General features: G+C 44.8%; 2 protein-coding genes across 4 annotated transcripts in view; both read left to right on the forward strand.

Annotated features, from left to right (window-relative positions):
* Positions 1–1,552: 1,552 nt before the first annotated feature.
* GLB1 (galactosidase beta 1) overlaps positions 1,553–24,647 on the forward strand; it is an 86,240-nt gene continuing 63,145 nt past the window's right edge. The window contains exons 1-2 of one of the 2 annotated variants that reach the window (XM_036892134.2): positions 1,553–1,691; positions 23,819–23,985. In XM_036892134.2, the coding sequence (XP_036748029.1) occupies positions 1,620–1,691; positions 23,819–23,985 (239 nt within the window). In that variant the 5' untranslated portion in view covers positions 1,553–1,619. Of the gene's footprint in view, positions 1,692–2,360; positions 2,483–23,818; positions 23,986–24,647 lie in introns of those variants that run through there. The other variant, XM_057492493.1, reaches the window with a different exon arrangement.
* Positions 1,911–16,171, forward strand: TMPPE (transmembrane protein with metallophosphoesterase domain). 2 transcript variants are annotated; one of them, XM_057492497.1, is made up of 2 exons: positions 1,911–1,959; positions 3,366–16,171. In XM_057492497.1, the coding sequence occupies exon 2, from the start codon at positions 3,928–3,930 to the stop codon at positions 5,278–5,280; it is 1,353 nt and encodes a 450-aa protein (XP_057348480.1). In that variant the 5' UTR covers positions 1,911–1,959; positions 3,366–3,927; the 3' UTR covers positions 5,281–16,171. The 2 variants fall into 2 exon arrangements, with proteins under 2 accessions (XP_057348480.1, XP_057348479.1); XM_057492496.1 differs by lacking the exon at positions 1,911–1,959 and adding an exon at positions 2,344–2,482.

A 24,647-nucleotide genomic window follows, 5' to 3' on the forward strand; every position in this document is an offset into this window, starting at 1 on the left:
CACTATTCTTGACTTTTATAGTCATCACTCCCAGCATTTAGAAGCCAAAACTAAGGTTTTTCAAAGATCCACAAGTTGTAAAAAATAGTGCTAAAGAAAAAATTATTCTGCCATTTGTTTAAATGGTAAGGAAGACTTCCTTCAAGGCTGTTGTAATAGAGTCAACTTTATTGCCATAGGGGAGAGAGGTAGGTCCCGGTTCTAGGTATAGCAAAGATAGCTGAACCAGGTGGACGGCAGTAGAAAACTGAAAGAGGAGATTTCAAAGAATTCTTGCTAAGGGCAGGTCAGGACTTCGATGTCAAAGGTGGCAGGGTGAGGACCTGATCAGAAAGCAAGAGTGGAGGGATTTTCCCTAAACCGACTTAGCAGGATTCCTTGCTAAGCCTGGTCAATGCAGACCAGGTAAGGACAAGGATTAGGACAGGCCCAGAAGGCCAATATCCAGGTCTAGTCTACTCTACAAGAGTCTCATCAGAGAAGTCCAACTGAAGCCAAGGAGAGAATCTGTCAGGACAGTATAATTTAACCACACCTTTTTATTTTTCGAAGTGAACAAAATAAAACATTTAAAAATGGGTGAATCTTGTGGTATGTCAATTACAAATCAATACAACTGGTGGAAATTTAAATGTATGTATTTAAAAGCAACGTCTCTAAAGGCTCCTTTCTCTGAAACCCAGTTTCAGTCAGAGCCAAAATGTAGGCAGTGACAGATTTTCAGAGCATGCAGGGACCCAGCTGTCAAAAGATTTTTAACTTCAGGCTTAGATCTAGTGGTAACCGGCATCCTGGACAAGTTAACTCACACAGCAGAGCCTCTGATGTTTCAAGTGTAAAAGGAAAGAACACTATTTTATGCTCTTTTGCCTGTATCAAAAGGGATGCTGAAAGGCTCAGATGGCCACACTGAAAGGCAGTAGGTGTAGCTGCTCTTCTCTCTCAAAACCCAATAAATAAAGAGGTAAAAATTGTGCAGACCGCGGTGCTTTGAAGGCCTGGCATTCGTTATGATTTTGCCTCAGTTGAACCACACCTCTAAATGTATCAGTAACCTAGAACCGTGGTTCTCAAACTTTAGCATGCACAGGGATAACCCGGAGCGCTCCTAAAAATCAGATTACTGAACCCCATCCCTCGAGCTTCTGTTTGTTGCTGGGGTGCAGCCCCAGTATTTGCGTTTCTGACAAATCCAGGGAGCTCACTTTGCGGACCCCTGGCTGAGAATTTTCAGGAGAGCCTAGTACGCAGGGCTAGAGGTCCATTGGGCCCACTTAGGTTTATCTGGTCTTAATTTGCCCCTTCTGTCCTCTCATGACAGCCAAGGAGCAGAGAACTTGGTTAAAGCCCAACCCCGGGCGCGTTGTTATCAAGCTGTTGACAGCCGACCTCTGGGTCGCCTTTCCCACCGGCCCTCCCTCCGCGGACGCAGGCCGAGGCCCGATAAGGTGACCCGGAGTCACGCGGCCGCGCGCCCCGCGGGCCAGCACGTCCCCCGCCCCCGGCTCCGCGGTCGCCCGGCGGATCGCAGGGCGGAGCCAGGCCGCGGGTCCTCAGGCAAGTGACGCGGGCGGCTGGCCGGGGCGCCGACTGCGGAACCGAGAAGCTGGAGAGCGGACATGTCGGGGGTCGCCCGTGTGCTCTTTGTGCTGCTGGCGCCGCTGCTGGTGGGATCCACGCTTGGCTCACGCGTAAGTCCCCAGGCCGCCGCGCGGGCGTGCAGCGAGGGGCACAAGCTGGCGGGGGCCCGGGCTGGGGCTGCGGCGCCCGGGGGAGGGTTAGGGCGGGGGTCCGGGGCTCGGGGTGCGCCCCAGCAGGCAGCTCGGCAGCTGGCGGAGCGCAGGCAGGAGCCCGGCCCGCCCGTCGGGGGCGGGCCGGGCGGCGCGCGTCCTTCCCAGTAGCTCGTCGCTCGCGTGTGCTCGTCGCGCGGACCCACTTCCCCACCGGTGCATCCAGGGGGTGAGATGAGGGCCGCCCTAACCTTTCCGGCTTTGCAGTTTTCCGGGAGGGGGTGCCAAGCAGCGCGCGTTGTTGGGGGCGCCCTCCCCCGCCCAACTTGAGCTCTGCGGAGCACTCCGGAAGGAGAAAATGGGGTCAGGAGAGGCCCTCGCGGTAGGAACATCGGGTTCATTCCCTTCCAAGTGTTCTCTTTCCAAGCATCTCGTCCCTTCTCGTCCCTCCCGCCGCCTGCTCTTTTGGCGTGGGTTAACCAGATCTTCAGGGTTTGGCGGTCCAGGCCCGGGGCGGGCGAGAAGCAGGCTGCAAGGTGGCAGCCGGCGTTGCCCGACGGAGGTCTGGCGGCGCCCGGCGGGTGAGGGCGACCTCGGGCTTACCGGCCAGAGCTGAGGTCAGCCCGGGGGCCCCGGAATCGCCGCCTGGGGAGCTCGGCTTAGCGGCTGCGGAGACGCGGGCGCGGGGACCGGAACTCGCACCTGCCTTCTGTATGTTCAGCGAACCAACTTGTGGTTCCTCCAGAGTTTGGGTGAGCTAAGTCTGGCACATGTTTTAGAAGCAGAAGTTGAAATTGGGGCCCGCTGACTTGTAAATTCCGCCCCTTGATAGGAGGCCTATCAGTAGCATGCCTAGTGCATACCTATACCTAAATCTGAGGTCGAGAATCTTAAGTATTTGGAAGATAGCTGCTGAAAATATTTTCATTTTGGGTTCTTCTTGTAAAGAGATTACCTCAAGCTGAGTATTTGCTAATCCCTGTCTACTCCATTAGTGTTCCCCTTGCCCCCCTTTTTTGTCTGGGAGGCCTGGAGGAACCCTGGGGTGAGAGCTGGCAGGCCATGAGGACCACAGGCGAGGGTGGAAGTGGGAAATAGTTTCAGGGAGCAGTGGCAGAGGAAGATAGGTAGGGGAAGGCAGATCTCGGGAAGGCAGATCTTGGAGGGTTTTGGAAGGGGAGAGAGAATTTATGGACGGAGAGCTGGTGGGCAGGGTAGGCCCCTGGGTAATAGTTGTTGAGCATAGTTGGGCAGCATCATTTAGCAAGGGGGTGCCCTATGACTGGCTGGCCCAAAGCCCACACTGGAGGCTGGCTTTACCCCAGGAATTCTCCTGTCAGGTTTCCCGGTGTCCCTCCTGGACCTAGAGCTGAAGAAAGACATCAATATACCAGCTCTGCATCATTTCCTTGCTTATTATGTTGATTTACAACAGTGCTTCTCAAACTTTAATTGTCCTTGAAATTCAAACAAACATTTAAAAATTCTATTAATTAACGTAAGAAATAATAAATCCATTATATGTTAATAAACTTTGTATATATCTGTAGAAAAATAACATTTCTCCCCACATTTTAGGGTAAAGAGTAGCACTGTTTTACATTTTGCCCATCTCTTTCATGTCTGCCTTAATAGATGACACTTGGAGTCTCATAGCTACTTCTGCATTCCGTCTTGCTGTGTCACATGTCCTGGAGCCTGTGGAAAACTCCACTGTACACTCATGAGAGAAGGAGAATATAAAAGGCAGTTCTAGCTTACTGTTCTTCTGGAAATAGTTTTGACTGATTGGACCCCCTGAAAGAGTCTCCCCGGACCATACTTTGAGAACTGCTGATTTAGAATAACGTTTTCCTTATTATCAAAAGAAGTTTATATATATTGTGGAAAACGTTTGAGCATTCAGGAAACTAAGAAAATGAAAACTGCCCATCATGTTACAATCCCATGTGTTTGTGTTTTAATTACCAAGTATTTGAGTGGCTTGGTTTCAAAGTGGGTTGGGCAGGTATAAGTGGCCTTCAGGTTTTGAATACAGATAAGGAAGCCCTAATATCCTACAAAGCTGACGCCGGTTCCTGGTTGCAAGCGGAGCCGACCTGGAAACCTCTCCTGGGCCACTGCCCTTTGTAAGAAACTCACCTTCCAGAGCCCACCTGCACAGAACTGGCAGGGGACCCTCTTAGCTGCAGAGAGAATGGCGATCTTCAGGCAGCTGTCCCTAGGTGCAAAGGCTGCCCTGGCTGCTGGCACTGTCTTCGTGTCCATGATTATCTCTCGCTCCTACCTGGCAGGGAGCCTTGAGCTCAAGGCCTGGCATTGGTTGTTCCGCCTGCAGCTTGCCCTGTTTGCCAACTCGCTCATGCTTATTGGCTCCCTCTACATCTGGCGTAGCACAGTCAGCAACCTCAGCCACTCGTCAGCCGCAGAGTCAGCCTGTTTTCGGCTTTGGAAGATGGCTGTTGTGGCATTTCTGGCCCTGGCCCATTCCAGTTTCTTCACCATGCTCTTCTTAGTGGCCGAGGAACCCTACCTCTTTTCCTTGGCGGCCTATGCCTGCCTCGGGGCGTACATCATCATGCTCTTCTTCCTCTGTACCCTCAGCGGTATGGAGCAGGCCTACCAGCTTCTGGCCTGGCGCAGTGGCAGGGGCGTGGGCAGCCTTGACAAGGCGAGGAAGCTGGCCCTCAGGCCGGTCCTGGCAGTGGCGGTGACCGCCGTGCTTAGCGTGGCCGGGCTTCTGAACGCCGCCCAGCCCCCGGCCGTGAACACTGTGCAGGTGCCCATCCATCAGCTGCCCCCCTCGATGGACAACCTCAAGATGGCACTCCTCTCTGACATTCACCTGGGTCCCACCGTGGGCAGGACCAAGATGGAGATGTTTGTGGGGATGGTGAACCTGCTGCAGCCAGACGTCACGGTGATCGTGGGCGACCTCTGCGATTCGGAAGCCTCCATCCTCCAGACCGCTGTCGCTCCCTTGGGCCAGCTGCACTCACGCCTCGGCACCTACTTTGTCACTGGGAATCACGAGTACTACACGTCAGATGTCAGCAACTGGTTTGCGCTGTTGGAATCCCTGAATGTCAGGCCCCTTCACAATGAGAATGTGAAGATTTCTGCCACGCGGGCCCAGCGTGGCGGTGGTGGTGGTGATGGTGAGGATGACTGGATCTGCTTGGCGGGGGTGGATGACATTGAAGCCAACATCCTGCACTACTACGGCCATGGCATGGATCTCGTCAAGGCCCTGGATGGCTGCAGCCCAGACCACACCACCATCCTGCTAGCTCACCAGCCTCTGGCTGCCAAGAGAGCCCTTCAGGCTCGGCCAGACATTAACCTGATCCTTTCTGGGCACACGCACGCTGGGCAGATCTTCCCCTTGAACGTTGCAGCCTATCTCCTGAACCCCTTCTTTGCTGGTCTCTACCAAGTGGCCCAGACTACATTCGTGTATGTCAGCCCGGGCACAGCCCACTACGGGATTCCCATGAGGCTGGGCAGCAGGGCGGAGATCACGGAGCTCATCCTGCAGCGGGCTTCCTGAGCCCGGCCCTGCCCTGTATGCCTTCTCATCGCCCTTGCCCTTCACTCTTGACCCTCTTCAGAGCAGGTTGCCTGATTTATCCCCTACAGCATCTCCCGCCCAGCTCTGCCAGCACATGCCTGGTCACAAGCCTGGCTGGAACAGTGATTTGTGGTGGGGCTGCCTGGCAGCGTCCGGCTGGCTGACTCTCTAGGTGGCCACTTGCTTTTCTTGTGCACTTCAGTCACATACGTAAGAACAGGCTTCTCTTTCCGGATGACATTGTGTGGTATATTCCCTCTGGGGAGCTCACAGGGATGAACCCAAGCATGGTGTTGCTTAGAAGGGACACCTTGCGAAAGCAGAGTAGGGAAGGAACTCTGCGTGTTTTTAAACCCTCTTTAGGACTTAGTTTCCAGAATCATTGATCCAGAGCTTTCTGGGAAGGGGCAGCGTTACTAGGTAATCTGGGAGAACAGGTGAGATGGAAGCCACTTTGGCCACAGGAGAGTGTTTTCCTTTTCTTCTTGGTTCTGTGGAGTCACTTAATTGAGGGCATCAGCAAAGCCCACTGGCATACAGGGCTTATCCTCTTCCGGGCCTGAAGCAATGCAGTTTAACTGCCTGGGCCCCCGGGCCTCTGGGGTTGCAGGCAGTGGGCAGAAGTAATAGTACTGCTGCTCAGAAATTCAGAGGGTGTTTGTCTCCCTCCTGTCCTTTATACAACACTTGGGTGAGGTCATTAGGGACAATCTATTGAGAGATAAGGAAAATGAGGCAGAGAGGTAGGGTTTAGGCAGCGTGACAAAGCAGATTCTGGGTTAGAAGCCAGGTCTTCTGCCTCCCAGTAAAAGTACTCTTTGCACTGTCTGATGGCTAAGTAGCTATGCCTGTTACCAGTGAGCACAAGATTCAAATGCAGCTAAACAAGTAAAGGCAGCGAACAAGGGCTAGGACCTGATGGATTTTGAAATTAGTTTTTGCTTGAGGCTGATGTCAACTCACCCAGAGATACATGAGCCAGCCTGGGAAGGGAGTCGGCTAGTTTCAGTGTAAGATGTCCTTCATACTGGAAGAAGAGTTAGGAAACTGGAGCTGCTCCCGGCCCCCACCTAGGTTTAGGTTGGATTTTTTGTGAGAAACAAGTTCGTTCTGTACCTCTGGAGGAGTTGAAATATCCCTGGAGAGTGGCAGGGCCCTGTGCTCTGGCAGGACCTCAAGGTCTTCCCTCCCGTGGGACCCTGACTGCAGAATGCTGGGCATTCCACCTGGAATATGGGAAACCCCTCCCTGTCCTGACCCCATCACAGCTGTCCTAGGGCTCTGCCCACAGATCCTGGGCCATACGTGCCAGCCACTGGACCCCAGAAAAGCAGGCAGGGGTTACCATGTCTAGAGGGCCCCACTGCTGTTGCCACAGCCTTTGTGCCAGAGGTAAGAAAGCCTTTGGCCTGGGGTGGCAATAAGCACTCTTGTTAGAAAAGGCCTCATTGAGAAACTGGGGACCTGGGTGCAGTGTTGACTTTCACTGTGGCTGAGAGTTTCTACGACAGGGAATGGAGGCACCCCTCTGCCTGGAACAAAGATGTTACTCTGCTACTGCTCACCAGGCCGGCGGTGTCCTGGAAGTGACTTGCTTTCACTGAGCCTCAGTTTCCCTCACCCTAAAATGGGGATAATTATCTACCTCAAGATTATTTCATAGGGAGTATATTAAGACATGGGTGCAAGAGTCACATGTGGACAGTCACAGAAAGCATGTGATGCTGTTCATTCTGAAACATCACATGGGGTGTGCTGAGGAACAGTGCTGGGCCCAGGTGCCCAGAAAGTCTTTGGAGCAGCCAGTCCTGGGGAATGTGCGGGGACAGCGTGCTGCCAGCTGCCAGGGCCCAGTGATGTGTCAGAGCAGCACCTGCTGGGGTTTGTTTTCCCCTACTTTTATTACTGTCTCCATGTGTGTGCTCTGCCTGACTAAAGGAAATTTCTTCATTTTCCTCCTAGTGTCTAATGGAATCCTGGTGGGGAGTGGGGGGTCCTGGAGACCACCTTTCTCATTTCCGGGCAGCCAAGGTATTGACAGCAGGCCTTCCAGTCAAGTTTGAAATGTGTCTTTGAGTAGAGATTTCAGTGGTTTCCTTACTTTTTACCCCCTTGTGTTTCATCATCCTCACAGCCAGGAATAAGTTGGGAGAAAAGGGGAGAGAGTCCTGAAAAGCCTTTTCATTTATTTTGTGCGCAGTGGGACCATAGGGTAGTGGCCCAGCCCAAGCCCCCCGACTCCCCTCCCCATAGACCGCTCCATGTTCACCACCCCTCCCAGCCTGAGGAGGGGGCTCCTCCAAACCATCTCACTTTCCTGTGACCTGACCCCCCACTCAAGGGATCATTCTAGTTGCCATTCCAGTTCTCCGTTGTTTGCAGACCGAGCTAGTTGGTGCCATTTGGCGTTCCACTCTCGGGGGCAGCTGGCAGCACTCAGCTTGCCTACTGTGCTAGACAGTGCCCTGGTTGCTCGATTTTGGAGCTTTCTCATCAGTGCCTGAGCTTCATGAAATCAGCTTGTCTTGGTCCTATTTTCACTTTGCCTCTTTGTCTCTTTCTCTTGAATGCCATCGTTTTGTGGGCTTGTGGTCCTTGCTCTGAAGTTCTTGCTTGACTCGTTCCTTTCCATTAACAGAATAAAACAGGTCCATCCTGTGTGTCTAGGGGATACTCGGCAACACCTTTACTTGGTTTTATTCCGTGATGTGGAAGTTTTCACAGCAGAAATTTCTCCCTTGCTGTACAGATGTGGCCCTGGTGGTCCTTTCTCTATAGCACCTGTCGCGTCTCTGTTCCCTGTTCTTCACTTGTTTACCTTCTTTCTGTTGTTTGTTTATGGCTGGGGGATGGTGGTGAGAAACATTTACTTAAAGCTTAAAATTCTTTCAATCTGTGAAACGCAAGCTAAAATAAAATGGGATGCTTTTTAAAAATTAACCATAGCATGTATAGTGTGATACTACTGTTGTAAAATCTCAGTAAATTAATCCTAACTGCCATCCATTCCAGACATCCATCCGACCTTTCTTTTCCTTTTATTTTGTTTTGTTTTATACTTTTTATGGTGAAATTTTTAAAGTATTCACAGAGTACAGGGAATGGCATATCGAATCCTCAAATCTCATCACGCAGCTACAACAATTGTACCTAGTCTACTGTTCTTTCTCATCTATCCCTGCCCTATATTCTGTCTTTTTTCCTTTTTGGCTGGAATATATATTAAGGTAAATTTTAGGAAACATAATTGCACCCAAAATACTTGAGTATGGATCCTTTTTAAAGAAACATATCCATAATGCCGTTGTATCCAATGCAATTAACAATGTTTCTGTGATATAATCTACTACCAAGTTAGGAGATTCAGGGCTAGAAGCCAGGTCTTCTACCTCTCAAAAGTGTTTTTTCCACTGATGAGGATTTAGCTATGTATGTTTCAGGTGAGGACAGGATTCAAATGGAGTTAACTGTGTAAGGAGTTAGTGTTCCGTTTTTCCTGATTATCTCAGTTGTCTTTTTAAAATTGTGGTAAAAAGAAAATAGCATGAAATTTATCATCTTAATGATTTTTAAGTCCACAGTTCAGTAGTGGTAACTATATTCACACTGTTACGAAACAGATCTCTAGCTTTTTCGTCTTTTAAGTCTGAAACTATCCATTAAGCAATAACTCTGCTTTTCCCCACCCCCAGCCCTGGGAGCCACCATTGCACTTTCTGTTTCTATGAATTTGACAACTCTTGAGTACCTTATTTAAGTAGAATCATACATTATTTGTTTTCTTGTGACTGGCTTATTTCACTTAGCATAATATCCTCAGTGTTCATCTACATGTTGTAGCATGTGACAAGACTTCCTTCCTTTTTAAGGCTGAATAATATCGCATTGCATTATAGACCACATTTTGTTTATCCATTCATCCATCAGTGGGCATTTGGGTTGCTTCCACCTCTTGTCTATTGTGAATAGTGCTACTATAAATGTGGGTGTGCAAATATCTCTTTGAGATCCTGCTTTCTATTATTTTGGATCCAGAAGTGGATTGCTGGATCATTTACTAGTTCTATTTTTCACTTTTTGAGGAATCTCCCTTCTGTTTTCCACCGTAGTTGAGACATTTTTAAATCCTACCAACAATTAACAAGGGTTCCATTTTCTCTACATCCTCATCTAAACTTCTTATCTCTTTTTTTTAACCAGCAAAAATGGGTCTATTCAGGAATAGCAGAGAATTATAATTTGGAACATGCAAGCTACAGCAAAACCATAGGCATGTCCCATTTTTTTTGTTTGTTTATAGTGGTCTGAGTTGATAACTTATTGTGGTTTTGATTTGCATTTTTCTTTTGATTATTGGTGTTGGGCATCTCTTCATATGCTTGTTGAGTGTATATCATCTTGGAAGAAATGACTGTTCGAGTCTTTTGCTCATTTTAAAGTCAGATTATTTGCTTTCTTGTTGTTGTTGAGTTGTAGGATGTCTTTGTAAACTCTAGATACTAACCCATTATCAGATATATGATTTGTAAATATTTTTTCCCATTCCATAGATTGACTTTTCACTCTGTTGGTTTTGTCCCTTCATGTGCAAAAGTTTTAAGTTTGATGTCACATTGTCTATTCATGATTTTGTTGGCTGGCTTTCATATCAGATATAAGAAATCATTGCTAAGTCCAATATCATGAAGCTTTCCCCCTGTTTTTGATCTATTGTTTAGGTCTCCTATCCATTTTGAGTTATTTTTTGTATATGGTGTAAGGTAAGGATCCTACTCATTCTTCTGCATGTGAATATCCAATTTTCCTAACACCATTTGTTGAAGAGACTGTCTTTTCCCCCATTGAATAATCTTGGCACCCTTGTTAAAGACTATATTTGAGCATATACAAGAGCTTTTATTTCTGGCCTCTTTGTTCTAGTCTATTGGTCTGTTTGTCTGTCTTTATGCCAGTCCGCACTGTATTTATTACTGATTAATGTAGCTTTGTAATGTATCTTAATGTATCTTTTGAAATAAGAAGAGTGAGTCTTCCAACTTTGTTCCATTTCAAAATTGTTTTGGCTATTTGAGGTTCCTTGAAACTCCATATGAATTTTAGGATGAAGTTTCTAATTCTGCAGAAAATGTCATTGGGGTTTTGATAGAGATTGCATTGACTGTATATTACATTGGGTAGTATGGACGTTTTAACAATACTAAGTCTTCCACTCCATGAACACTGGATGCCTTTCCATTTATTTGTGTCTTCTTTCATTTCTTTAAGCAGTGCTTTGTAGTTTTCATTGTCCAAGTCTTTGATCTCCTTGGTTAAGTTTACCTAAGTATTTTATTCTTCTGCTTTTCCAATTGAATGTCTTTTATTTATTTTTCTTGCTTAATAGTTCTGGCTAAGGCTTCCAATACTATTTTGAAGAGAGGTGGTGAAAGTGGGCATCCTTGCCTGGTTCCTGGTCAGAGAGCAAAAGCTTGCAGTCTTTCACCATTAAGTATGATGTTAGCTGTGGGCTTTCATATATGCCTTTTATTATGTTGGAGGTAAATTGCTTCTATTTCTAGTCTGTTGAGTGTTTTGTCATGAAAAGGTGTTGTATCTTGTCAAATCTATTTCTGCCGCAGTTGAGATGATCACATGGTTATTGTCCTTCATTCTGTTAATATGGCATATTTATATGATTGATTTTCATATGTTGAACCATCCTTGCACTCCAGGAATAAATCTCACTTGGTCATGGTGCATAATCCTTTTAATGTGTTCTTGAATTCAATTTGCTGATATTCTCTTGAGAATTTTTTGCATCAATATTCATCAGGAATATTGGTCTGTAGTTTTCTTATGTCTTTTGTGGCCTTGGTTTTAGGGTAATTTTGGTCTCTTAGGATGAGCTTACAAGTGTTCCCTTCTTTTCAGTTTTTTGGAATAGTTTCAGGAAGATTGGTGTTAATTCTTCTTTAAATGGTTGGTAGACTTTTCCAGCATTGTCATCTGGTTCTGGGTTTACTGATTTAATCTTCTGACTAGTTATTGATCTATTCAGATTTTCTATTTCTTCATGATACAATCTTCCTAGGTTGTATATTCTGGGAATTTATCTATTTCTTTTAGGTTACACAATTAGTTGGCATACAGTTGTTCATAGTAGTCTCTTATAATCCTTTTTATTTCTGTGGTATTGGTTATAATGTTTCCTCTTTCATTTCTGATTTTAATTGAATCTGCTCTCTTTTTTTCCGCTTAATGTAGCTAAGATTTGTCAATTTTGTTGATCTTCTCAAAAACCAACTCTATAGTCATTGATTTTTTTTCTGTTGTTTTTCTTTTCTTTTTTTAGATTCTGAAGTTTTATTTAACAAGAACTAAAAGACAAGCGAAAGTCCTTGGCTACCCTCAGTCTCTGGAGTCTTGCATTTTCTTTTTTTCTTTTTTGGTTTCATTAATCTACAATTATATGAGCAAAATTGTGGTTACTAGGCTCCCCCCATCATCAAGTCCCCACCACATACCCCATTACAGCCACTGTCCATCAGCATAATAAGATGCTATAGAATCACTACTTGTGTTCTCTGTGTTGTACAGCCCTCCCTGTGCACCCCCACCCCCACATTATGTCTGCTAATCATGATGCCCATTTTGCCCCCTTGTCCCTCCCTTCCCACCCATCCTCCCCAGTCCCTTTCCTTTTGGTAACTGTTAGTCCATTCTTGGATTCTGTGAGTCTGCTGCTGTTTTGTTCCTTCAGTTTTTTCTTTGTTCTTATACTCCACATATGAGTGAAATCATTTGATACTTGTCTTTTTCTACCTGGCTTATTTCACTGAGCATAATACCCTCTAGCTCCATCCATGTTGTTGCAAATAGTAGGATTTGTTTTCTTCTTATGGCTGAATAATATTCCATTGTGTGTATGTACCACATCTTCTTTGTCCATTCATCTATTGATGAACACTTAGGTTGCTTCCATTTCTTGGCTATTGTAAATAGTGCTGCGAAAAACATAGGGGTGCATATGTCTTTTTCAAACTGAGCTCCTGCATTCTTAGGGTAAATTTCTAGGAGTGGAATTCCTGGGTCAAAAGGTATTTCTATTTTTAGTTTTTTGAGGAACCTCCATATTGCTTTCCACAATGGTTGAACTAATTTACATTCCCACCAGCAGTGTAGGAGGGTTCCCCTTTCTCCGCATCCTCACCAACATTTGTTGTTGTTTGTCTTTTGGATGGTGGCTATCCTTACTGGTGTGAGGTGATATCTCATTGTGGTTTTAATTTGTATTTCTCTGATGACTAGCAATGTGGAGCATCTTTTCATGTGCCTGTTGGCCATCTAAATTTCTTCTTTGGAGAACTGTCTGTTCAGATCCTCTGCCCATTTTTTAATTGGATTATTTGCTTTTTGTTTGTTGAGGTGCTTGGGCTCTTTATATATTTTGGATGTCAATCCTTTATTGGATATGTCATTTATGAATATATTCTGTGAGTCTGCTGCTGTCTTTTTGTTTTATTGATGATGTCCTTTGCTGTACAGAAGCTTTTCAGCTTGATATAGTCCCATTTGTCAATTTTTGCTTTTGTTTCCCTTGCCCAGGAAGATACTTTCATGAAGAAATTGCTCATGTTTATGTCCAAGAGATTTTTCCCTATTTTTTTTCTAAGAGTTTTATGGTTTCATGACTTACATTCAGGTCTTTGATCCATTTTGCATTTACTTTTGTATATGGGGCTAGACAATGATCCAGTTTCATTCTCTTGCATGTAGCTGTCCAGTTTTGTCCACACCAGCTGTTGAAGAGGCTGTCATCTCCCCATTGTATGTCCATGGCTCCTTTATCATATATTAATTGACCATATATGCTTGGGTTAATATCTGTACTCTCTATTCTGTTCCACTGGTCTGTGGGTCTATTCTTCTACCAGTACCAAATTGTCTTGATTACTGTGGCTTTGTAGTAGAACTTGAACTTGGGAAGCAAGATACCCCCTGCTTTATTCTTCCTTCTCAGGATTGCTTAGGCTATTTGGGGTCTTTTGTGGTTCCATATGAATTTTAGAACTATTTGTTTCAGTTCATTGAAGGATACTGTTGGTATTTTGATAGCGATTGCATTGAATCTGTAGATTGCTTTAGGCAGGATGGCCGTTTTGACAATATTGATTCTTCCTAGCCAAGAGCATGGGATGAATTTCCATTTATTAATGTCCTCTTTAATTTCTCTTAAGAGTGTCTTATAGTTTCAGGGTATAAGCCTTTCACTTCCTTGGTTAGGTTTATTCCTAGGTATTTTATTCTTTTTTATGCAATTGTGAATGGAATTGTTTTCCTCATTTCTCTTTCTGTTAGCTTATCATTAGTGTATAGGAAAGCAACAGATTTCTGTGTATTAATTTTGTATCCTGCAACTTTGCTGAATTCAGATATTAGTTCTAGTAGTTTTGGAGTGGAGTCTTTAGGGTATTTTATGTACAATATCATATCATCTGCAAATAGTGACAGTTTGACTCCTTCTTTACTGATCTGGATTTCTTGTATTTCTTTGTTTTGTCTGATTGCTGTGGCTAGGACCTCCAGTACTATGTTGAATAACAGTGGGGAGAGTGGGCATCCCTGTCTTATTCCCGATCTTAGGTGAAAAGCTTTTTTGTTGTTTTTGTATTTCCTATTTCACTTTTCTGTGTTCTAAATTTTCATTTCTTCCGCATTTACTAGCTCTAGTCCTTCTACAAAGAACTTGCCTCATCAGTTGTTTGGTTCATTTGAAAAAAAGTGTACAGAGTGCCATATGTAAGATTATTCTCCTTTATTCATCAGTTTTCAGGATAATGAGTAGATGCCCAACAACTCCAAGGAGGACTCATAAGCTTTTCTTTTGGGTGGGAGAAAGATGTAAATTTGGCTATTTTTATAGATCTGATGTGTTTCAATCTATCAAAGGGATAAATCTTTTGATGCTCAAAATATTCCATCTTTGGCCAGTGAGAGCCCTTTCAAATTGGTTTCTATGTCATTTTGTTGTGACCCTAATAGTTTTTTGTGTTTTTTTTTTTTTTTTTAGTTTTAGGCTTATTTTGCATATGATCTGCCCCAGTCTTAGATAAGTTATTTCTTGAGGGAGCCCAGATTCCTTTTAAGTGGGAAATATTTCGACCACAACTTAAGTGCTAGAGGAGCTAAGTGCTACTGGCTAGTGTCATTTCTAAGGTGTTTCAGTGACTTGCTAGGAAATTAATATGTTTTAAGGAAGAGGAAAATAATTATATTAGTGTTTCTAATTCAAATGGGAGATACAGGTTTTTTTTACTCAGACTTAATTTTTTTAGAGCCATTTTAGGCTCACAGCAAAATTGAGTGGAAGGTATCACAATTTCAAGTTTTTATTTAACTTTCTTTGATTTTATGTTTGTATTTCTGTTTCATATTGAGCATTTTGGTTCCTAACAACACAATGTAGTTATTTACTTTACCCTATTACATGTATTAAATATTCAGAATACCAACAAAATATTGTTACTAGGATGAGATCTACTGGATGCAGGTTTGTTCGACCTGAATGCAGTTAAAAATGTATTTTTATCCTTAGGCTAAATGTAGTCAAATATGATTTCAAATTCTCTTGAAATGTTTCTTTCCTGTGTGGACAATTAGATCTCCTTTTGTCAGTTAAGAATTGTTTTGTATTTTTTAAATTTATTTTTGTATTTTTAAACTATAATAATCTTTTCTCTGAGATGGGAGGAGGGGAGCAAAATTAAATCTAAATGTCCATGAGTCCGAGAGTATTGGGAGCTAGTCCCAAACCTCATTTCTTCTCCATTCTGCCGTTTTCCTCCCTCTTACATTGTAATTTACATTCTTTATCCACAGGCTTGTGAAATGCTGAGTAAAAATCTCTTTGGAACAAGACGGGCATAAATAAAAATAGAATGCACAGGCCATAGCAGACCATGTACAAATGCCTACAGGTCCATATTGATTATCGACATCCCCTGTGGTTGTTTTGCCCCTCCAACCTGTCTACTGTAATGGTACTTCCATGACACCTGATGTTTGGAAGGCTCTTAGCTGTGGCATAATCAAAGTTTGTTTTATAGTCATCTGAAATATTTCTTCTCTTGCCCTTTGTTCTGTCTGTGAGGTAAGGGATCAGGGAAGCCTCTGTGTGTAACCAACCCTCTGCTCCTAGCTTCTCCCTTTCCCTTAATCCTTTCTCCCCCAACACTAGGGTGCTAGCAGCCCACAAGGATTGGTTCTCTGCCACCCTAGAGCTACACAGCTCACATCAGGGATTTGCCAGCCTGTTGGGCCTCTGGGGCGAGTTGAAAGGGTATGTAGGGTCCTGGGGATGGAGACTCATTGAACAGGTGCTTCCCAGAGTTATACTGAGAGACCTGAAGACGGGTCATCATCACATAATCAGCATGACCCATAACCTGTGATGTCACTGAGCTCCTCTGATTTCTTTATTCTAGGTGAGGAATGTGTACAAATAATGCAAAGATAATTATTTTTAGTCCTGAGGATTGGGAAACTTGGGCAATGTTCACATTACCTGGTGATGTAAATATCAGTGTTATGTTTAAATATTTAGGAAATGATTACTACTGAAATAATCTAATTGAAATAAATAATTTTTAAAATGTTATATTGGACAGTATTAGGTTCCTGATGTGTATTTGGTCCTAAGGTATTTTGTTTGTACCCGTGTCTTTTTTCTCCAGTTTCATATGCATTATGTACATGGGGGACCATGGGAAGGCAAGGGCTTTGCCTTGCTTGGAATTGCATTTTATAAGTTTCTGTGACTTCATGCATTGTAAATACTGATGCTGCCACACCCCTGCACTTGTAAAATAAAACCATGTTTTTTTCTTCAGTACTCCAGTCCATTGCCAATTAATGTAGAAGGGGTGGAATTTGCACATGGGGTGAATCGTGCGTTCTTTGTATCTTGGGGGAATGAACTCTGAAGGCAGCTTTCCTTCTCCCCTCATATTCCTCGATCGCCCTACTCTCTCTGTCAGTGGTACCACTGCTCAGAGATGTTAAGGAAGCTGGTGCCTTGAGGTTGGATCCTCCCAGGTCCTTACATGTTGAGAGGGGTCACTTTGGAGCCATGAAGTGGATTTTCTCTGTTTCCCTTGGCCATGACAGTCACCAGTTGAGAGCTGTTTCTCTTAGGAGACGCTGCCTCTGTAGCTGTCCTATTGATCCCCTCTGTGCTGCTCCCTAGGTCCAAATTGCATGATACTGTTTACAGACCAGACCTGGGGGCCAGTTAACAGGGCGCTGGGGCAGGAGAGAGCATGTATACTGCTGCCCTGCCCACTTACAAACTGCTCCTGATACTTTCGATCGATGGTTTTGAAAAGATTAGAACATTACCCACACCAGAGGCTGTGGTGACTATTCCCCAACTAATGCTACACCCACAGGGCAGCTGCTGCTTGGTTAAATAAGTGGCCCACCAGCACCCATGAGGGTCTGTCAGTGGAGTGGCACTGTGGTGGGATGTCCTGTTAGTTTGGGTAGAGGGGAGGCACTACCATGTGTAGTTCCAGGAGACCTGACCTGGGGTGCGGGTGGGGGGTGGATGGTTCCAGGGCCCCCACGCGGCCTTTCCCTCCATAGAGGTTCTGGGGGCTGTTCAGTACAACCATCCCTGTTTGCACTCAGGACCAGGGACATCACCACAGGTAGGTGCTTTGACTTGGACTCGCTGTGAGAAGACTTGCGTCTTTTCCCCTGGCATCTCGAAGAGCCATGAGGAGAGTGAAGCTTTCCAGGGGCCCTGGTATCAGGTCAGCTCAGACTGCATTCACCAGTCCTCAGAAGGCCTGGGGTGCCCCTCTCTATAGGACACAGGGACCCTGATTCCTGAGGGGCCTGGAAAGAATTCAGGGGGTATTGACTGTGTGTGCTTGGAGTGGCATCACAGGGCCCTTCCTCAAGGGAACCCAACCACCCTGCCCTCAGAGCCAGGGCCAGATGACGGAGTCACGTTTCCCATTGCAGAGGCTGACATCGGCCTTTTGGTCTTGGTTGTTTTCTCTTATAAGACGTGTCAAGCAGTCCAACCAAGTTGCCATCTCACCTTCTAGGAATGCTGTGGCTTATGAGCCATTGCCTAAGATTGCTACTGCTCAGCACGTCTGGCTGCCCCTCTGGCCTAGCTGGTCGTTGTGGGAAGATGCCCACCTGCTTCTGATGGTAGAGTGGGCCCTTTGGCCCTGCCAGGGTCTCATCCTCCTCAGCAGCACTAGGGAGCCTGGTGCCACAGCAGCATCTCCTTTCATCCCCTGCCTATAGAGGACAGCCCTCCCCGAGCTTCTCCGGGACACCAGGGCCCTCCTCCCTAGTGCCTTCCTTTCTGAAGGGAGTGTTCTCTGGCCTGGCCTGGGGTAGAGTGAGATGTGGCTGTCTGGTTGTTTTACAGTCCCATCGCTGAGCCATCTCACCCTCCTGAGGATGCCAAGGCCATCCTGGCACTTGGACTTCATTCCGTGCAGGCTAATATGTCCAGGTTCCAGGAAGCCAGCTCCAGCAGCCTAGGGAATGTGGGCAGGTGCCTTTATCCAGATGACAGTTCACAAGTCATGGGACTGTGTGCCATGTCAACAAGCTGTCCTGTGTCCAGTCATGTAGTCTGCCCCCTCAGCACCCACGGCTCAGTCCTGAGGCTCACCTTTCCGGGAGGAGGTGTAGGTCTCTTTAAACATTCAGGAGCCTCTGACATTCACAAAATGCCCTGAGTGAAGCCTGTCAACCAATTTCTTTCTTCAAAGCTCCCAAATCTGTTGATAAAAGCCAGCCAACCTCAGAACCCTTACAATTACCAGTCCCCCATTCCTGGAGCAGAGCTGATGCACTTGCCAACTCCTGCCCTTCTGCCTGTACGTCTGCTCAGCCCAGCCCAGGCGAGGCCCTTAGGATTTGTCACCACCCACTTAGCACCAGCTATAGTGTTCTCACTGCTGTTGGACGCATGTGAAAAGTCCAGGGGCAGACTTATCCTGAGGACCTTCTGTTAAGGCCAAACTGTGTTAATTTGTGTTCCTGTTGAAGGAAAACAAGAAACAAAAGCTTGGGTTCAGGTGACCTGAGAAGTGACCCAATGGTGCAGGAACCAAGGACAGGTGGGAAGAAGGAAAAGCCTATGTAAGCATGTATGTTGTGGTTCTCTCTCTGGGCATCACGGCCAAGATTCTGCCAACTCTCCTGGCGAGTACACACACTGTCCCCAGGATTGTCTGCCTAACAGGGGATGCAGTCATCCAGTCCCATTGGTTGAGGGCTGCCCCCGGGGAATGGTCTCCCCAGGACTCCCGGGTACCTGGGGAAGAGGTTGCCCTGGGCAGGAGGGCAGACTGGACATACGGGTCTGAGTGGAGACACCGTCAGCACAGAGCACTCTGAGCTCGCCCAGGGCTGACCACAAGAGCTGCGGCTAACAACACACCTTGACCTTCTCTTTTTACTCTGTGTGTATGGGCAATGTTTCAGGAAGGGCAGGAGTCAAGAACCTCATTACTTTAAGGAACTTCATGATCTTCCATTACATGTCTGTGGGTACATCCACTCGTATATGTATCATACCACAGAAATCATGATTTCTATCAGTCCTCTTTTTTATTGAACTCTCATTGATATACACTATTGTATTAGTGTCAGGTGTACGACATAGTGATTTGACAGTTACGTACATTACAAAATGCTCACCACCTGTCACTATACAAAGATATTATAGTATCCTCTGCTGTACTTTTCACTTTTTAAAATTTATTCAGTCCACTTTTTTATTTTTTATTTTTTTTCCAGTTTTATTGAGAAATAATTGACATCCGTCACTGTCTAAGCTTCAGGCTACAGCATGGTGGTTTAATTTACATATATTGTGGAAAGATTGCCACAACAGGTTCAGCTAACGTCATCATCATATAGTTACAAGAAAAAGAAAAAAAACTTGAAGGAAAATTATTTTCTCCTTGTGATGAGAACTTTAGAATTAACTCTCTTAATATTTTATATATACATAAAATCTCCTAAATATAATATATAGGAAGTTAGCTATAGTCATCCTGAATGTTACATCCCCAGTACTTATCTTGTAAAAGGAAGTGTGTCCTTTTTTGACCACTTTCATCCGATTCCCACCCCACTTTTTTATTTGTGTCAACATTTTACTTGGAAAAATTTTCACACATAGAGTTGAAAGAACTTAACAGTCACCATCCAATGTCTCCCATTAACATATTACCCTCCATCCATCAATCCATTTTATTTTTGGATGTGTTTCAAAGTAAATTGCAGACATTGGTGCACTTCCCCCCCCCAGATACTTCAGCATGTATGTCAGTAACTGGAGGTCACTATTCATTTATAGCTCTTTTTAGACCTTTTAAGGTAATTTTTACATTCAATGAAATACACAGATTTTAAGTGTACTATTTGATGAGTTTTGATGATGTGTAATCCAAACCCTTATTCTGCTATAGAATGTTACCATTACCCCAGAAAGCTCCTTCTAGCTCTCCCAAGCATAACCTGCCCCCACTCTCCCAAAGGAGAGTTATTCAAGTATCAGTAGTTCTTTTTTATTGCTGCGTGGTATTCCATCACAAGACCATTCTAGTTTGTTGATCTTTTTCTCCTGTTGATAGACATTTGGTTGTTCCCAGTTTTGGACAATTATGAATAATGCTGTTATGAACAATGTTTTTACAAGTGTTTTCATGAATATATTTTTGTTTCTCTTGCCAAGACAAAGCCTTTATTTTTAAGTGCAATTTGGTTTAAGCAGTGTTGTACTAAAAAAAAAAAAAAAAAGCTCATTTGTATGTATATTGTGGAGAAAATTCTGTGAAAAGGATAAATGCATGTTTAAAAAAAACTTTTTATCAAGGAAAATTTAAAAACTACAAACAGAGAGAATACCGATATATCCATATATATATACTCACAATAGTCAATTTTGTGTGACATACATACCCTCTACTTGTTTTTTGCTCTTTTTCTTTTTTAGTCTGTAGTAACCCTAGATGCCTGGTGTTCCACCCACAAACACATTCATATTCATCTCTAACTGATGAGAACTTTGTTTCTCCTCCTGTGTATCACTATGTCTGGTTATACCCAATAAAATTAATTCTACCTAATGCCTGCTCTATGTGCAGATTTTTCCTATGTCAACATTGTTTTTTCTTTCTTTTGCAGTTGGTTAGAATCAGGATCCCAAACAGGTTCCCACGTTAGTGTTTATGCCTCTTAAGTTCTCTACTGTTTTCTAACAATACTCTATTTTGTTTTATTTTATTTTAATACCATCCATTTGTCAGAGCAACTCTATCATTGGACTTTTGGCTTCGTTCTTCCTTGTGGTGTCCTTAGATCCAGGTTTAATTGGGATTTAAGTTGAGGACTACTTCTAGCAGGGTCTGTATCCATCCTGTTGAATCACAGCATGAGAGACATAATGTCTGTTTTTTTTATTCTTATGAAACTGACATTGAGCAGAGGGGTCATATAGAATTTGCCTCGCCCCTCCTTTATAAAACTCCATCTACTTTGCTGATGGTTTTAGCATCCATAGGTAATTATAGCTGAAATCCATTACCCCACTAAGTGTTAGAAAAGTGTTTCTCAGATTCTGTTATTCTATCTGCATTTATTAGTTGGAATTCTATGAAGAATTTTCCATTGTCAACTTTTCAGTTACCCTGAAATACAGTTTTCATGTGAAAGGGAAGTAAACTGCTGAGTTCTTTCCCTTTATCATTTTTCAGAGTAATTAGTTGGTACTCAAGCAATCTCCAAAGGTGACCAGTGACATTTTTTTCCCTTGCATAAGGTATTATGAATGCATAGGTGTTAATATCCATGCCTTTTTTTCTTTTTTTTTTTTACTCTGGTTGATAAATATCTTGAGTCTCTCTCATTTTAAATGCTCCAAATTTTCCACCTGGGGCCAAGTGGGAGCCTTTGCAAGTCAGCCTGTTTCCTCCATCCAGCTGACCCCCTGGTCCTGTAGGTTCTACCAGCTGTCCGCTGCCTGCCTCGTGCCCCACCCCACTCCCCCGCCATGGTCCATGACTCTGCTTTCTTTTTTGCTGCTTCAGGAAAAGGCAGAGTGCCAAAAATTAAAAGCACACATCTGATTCTATAATTCTGTTTAAGTTGCTCTCCACAGTTCTTGGCATAAAGTCCAGGCCCTTGAACATGGACTTCAGGCTTGGTTGGTCTGGCCCCTGCCAGTCTCCTCATTCCAGCAGCTTCATCTAAACGCGGCTTCTGCGGCTCCCTCCCTGCGTTGTGCCCTCTCTCCACCAGTTCTCGGTTTCCTCTGCCCATGTTGCCTTCCCCTTGGCTAACTCTTCCTCACCCTAGGGCTTAGCTTAGGCCAGTAGTTCCCAAGCCTAGCTGTGTATGACATGATCTGGGCAGTTTTAAGAAATACTAATGCCTGGGCTCCACCCAAGATCAATGAACATCTGAACATCTGGGATGTGAGGCCTGACTTGGCTATTTTTTAAAGCTTTTGCAAGTGATTCTGATGTGTAGTCAAGGTTGAGGGCCACGGTTTGGGCTGTTCCCTGCCCTGGGAAATTTATCCTCATCCCCCACCCCTGGGTTCCACGCCATTTTTTATTGCTGCAGCATTCTACCCTAATCCTTACCCCTCCCAGCTTTATTGGGATATAATTGATAGAGAACACTGTGGGTTTAGGGTGTAGGACATGACTCATCTTAGCCACTTTACCGTCTAGGCCACACTGTGTTGACTCTTGGGTTACCTCCATGTTAGACAGAAGCTTCATGTGGGCTGTGGCCACATCTGTGCATTTCCCCTTTTATTACTCAGCACATAGTAGGTGCTTGGTCACATGGGTAAATGGATGATGGGAGATATTTGGGCTGGATTTTTTAGGTTGTTTGCAGAATGGTGCTCTGCTGTGTAAGGCAAAGGCCAGATTCCATTGTCTGCCAAGATCATTTCTCACCAACCTTATCTCCTGCTCCCCCAAGCCTCTTCACCTAAACATGTGGGCTTCTACCAACCCTTTCCTTCCTCCAGTTCTGCCCAAAGTTGGTTGCTTACTTCCTGTCTACCTGCCCAGAGAACTTCCCCAACTCATGCGCCATCTGTGAACTCTCAGAACTTGTAGGAAATCCCAATTTGACACTTAATCATTGTGTAAGCTAAGAAAATGTTTTCAAAATTACCCATTCCCCTGGTATAAGAAATAATTTATATTTTTGTGAGTTTCTTTAGGAGTTTCTTGCCTTTGAATGACAGCTGGAGCCTAGACACTAGAAAAAAGTGATTTTAAATAGACACCTTCTGCCTTTTCTTTATTATTCTTAAATTATTCATTTGCTTATTTTTTTGGTTAGCTTTATTGAGGTGTAACACATACAGTAAAGTGTTCCAAAGAAGTCTATTCTGAATTAACTTGAAGTTTCAGTCATAGTGCTTTAACTCCTCAGTTGGATTTCAGGCCAAGTGTGATCTGGGCTCTCACAGTTCCTTCCAGATACGGTTTCAAGGGCAACCCCTAGAACTCTCATGGAATTTGATGCTACTATGAGAAAATATTTTTAAAAAACACCTAAAGATGCACAAAGGATCTTACATACAATGGAGGACACTGACTCAATGGCTTCTTGTGGCCCTGGCCCTGTTGCCACCTGTGGGCTATTGCTGCCTTTTTCCATCCACCAGAGGGCAGTGTTCTATTCTGCCTAACAGTTGGCCTCCCCTTTGAGGACTTGCCTTTCAAATCCCAGCATTTTACCTTCTGAAGTGATCCCCAGTGTTTCTTGAAATTTGATATGACTGCTAGAAATACATCTTACGTTGCAACTCTGTAGAGACATATGTACATATGCAACTCTGTATATGTACATATAACAGAAGTTTCATAAAATAATACCTATCTTTATGTGCAATACAGGGAAATTTTCTATTCTCTTTCATTAAAAAAAAAAAAAAGGCACTGGTCAGAGCAGCAGAGTTAGAGGGGACTTGCCCATCGCTGCAGACCTTCAAGCAGCATCTGGGAAGAGGCTGCAGGGTTTGGGGCTTCCAATCTGTTGCTTTCAGCCCAAGGACATTACTGTCGAGGTACATCCAGTGCCCTGCAGGTCACAGCCAAGGGGAGGGAGGTGTGTGCGTTTTGTTCTCAGTACACTGGGCTTTGCTACCCCCAAGAGGCACCTATAGCAAGGTTTTCTCAGAGAATATGGCTTCTGTATCTCAGGCACCAATCATCAGGTCGGTGCTTGCCCCTGGACGGTGAGCTCTACAGAACCCTGCACGTGGGTCCTCCTGGAATATTTTAGTTTCTGAGTACAGTGAATGGACCTGGCTTAGCAGTGGTTTGTTTTATGGCCCAGAGACCAAACATTAACTCCATCAGCACATTACACAAATTGAATAGGCAGGAAGTCACTTGCATAGTCAGAGCGGCTGCTTGTGAAATGTGCAAGGTGGAAGTTCTCACCTGGTCCCATCCTTGCTCTGTATAAGGCCTCCCAGAGGATGTTCCAGATCGACTACAGCCACAACCGCTTCCTCAAGGATGGCCAGCCGTTCCGCTACATCTCGGGAAGCATTCACTACTTCCGCATACCCAGCTTCTACTGGAAGGACCGGCTGCTGAAGATGAAGATGGCTGGGCTGAATGCCATCCAGACGTAAGTAGGAGGGTGCTGGCTCTCCCCTGGGCCTGGACATCTACCTAGAGAAAGGATACAGCTGCATCTCCAAGGGCAGCTATCTCATTGCTCAGAATGGGAAATTGCATATTTCGGTGTTCTGGAGGGGATTGTCATGAGCTTCTTGAGATAATTAACCACTTCTTCCAACCTTGAACCTTGTCACCAGACATCATAAAATGGTTATCAGCTGACAAAGGCAAAGGGAGGTAGCAATGGTTGTGCATTTACTGTAGGCAGGGCACTTTACATGAATGGTTCCATTTCTACAAGGTAGGTATTGCTGCTCAGGTTTACAGCTGAGGAAATTGAAATTGGCCCAACCTCCTTGTTTTTGGCCAGAGGTCTGCCTGGGATTTGACGATGAGGATGTTGGTAGGCAGCCAGAGCTTCTCAGCTCTTAGAGGAATATGCCTTGCTAGGCAGACCCTTGGAAAGCAGTTTGTCTTGTGGTTCTACTGGGGTAAGTCTACAGCCTGGGGTTACATAATTGCCCTAGAAACTCTCTTTCATCTCTGCTTATCTGCTGTTGCAAGGTGACTAACTGGGAAGAAAGTTGAGCTGGCTGGCCACTCTGGTTTTTACATCGCTGATAACCTTCAACGATAAAAAGTGAGAAACCCCAGAGGCAGATTCCTGGG

This window comes from Manis pentadactyla, chromosome 14 (assembly GCF_030020395.1).
Source record: "Manis pentadactyla isolate mManPen7 chromosome 14, mManPen7.hap1, whole genome shotgun sequence".
In the NCBI taxonomy this organism is placed as follows: Eukaryota; Metazoa; Chordata; class Mammalia; order Pholidota; family Manidae; genus Manis; species Manis pentadactyla.

Excerpts from the sequence above, each read along its gene's own strand:
- TMPPE (XM_057492497.1), top strand. The coding sequence starts at position 3,928 with ATGGCGATCTTCAGGCAGCTGTCCCTAGGTGCAAAGGCTGCCCTGGCT.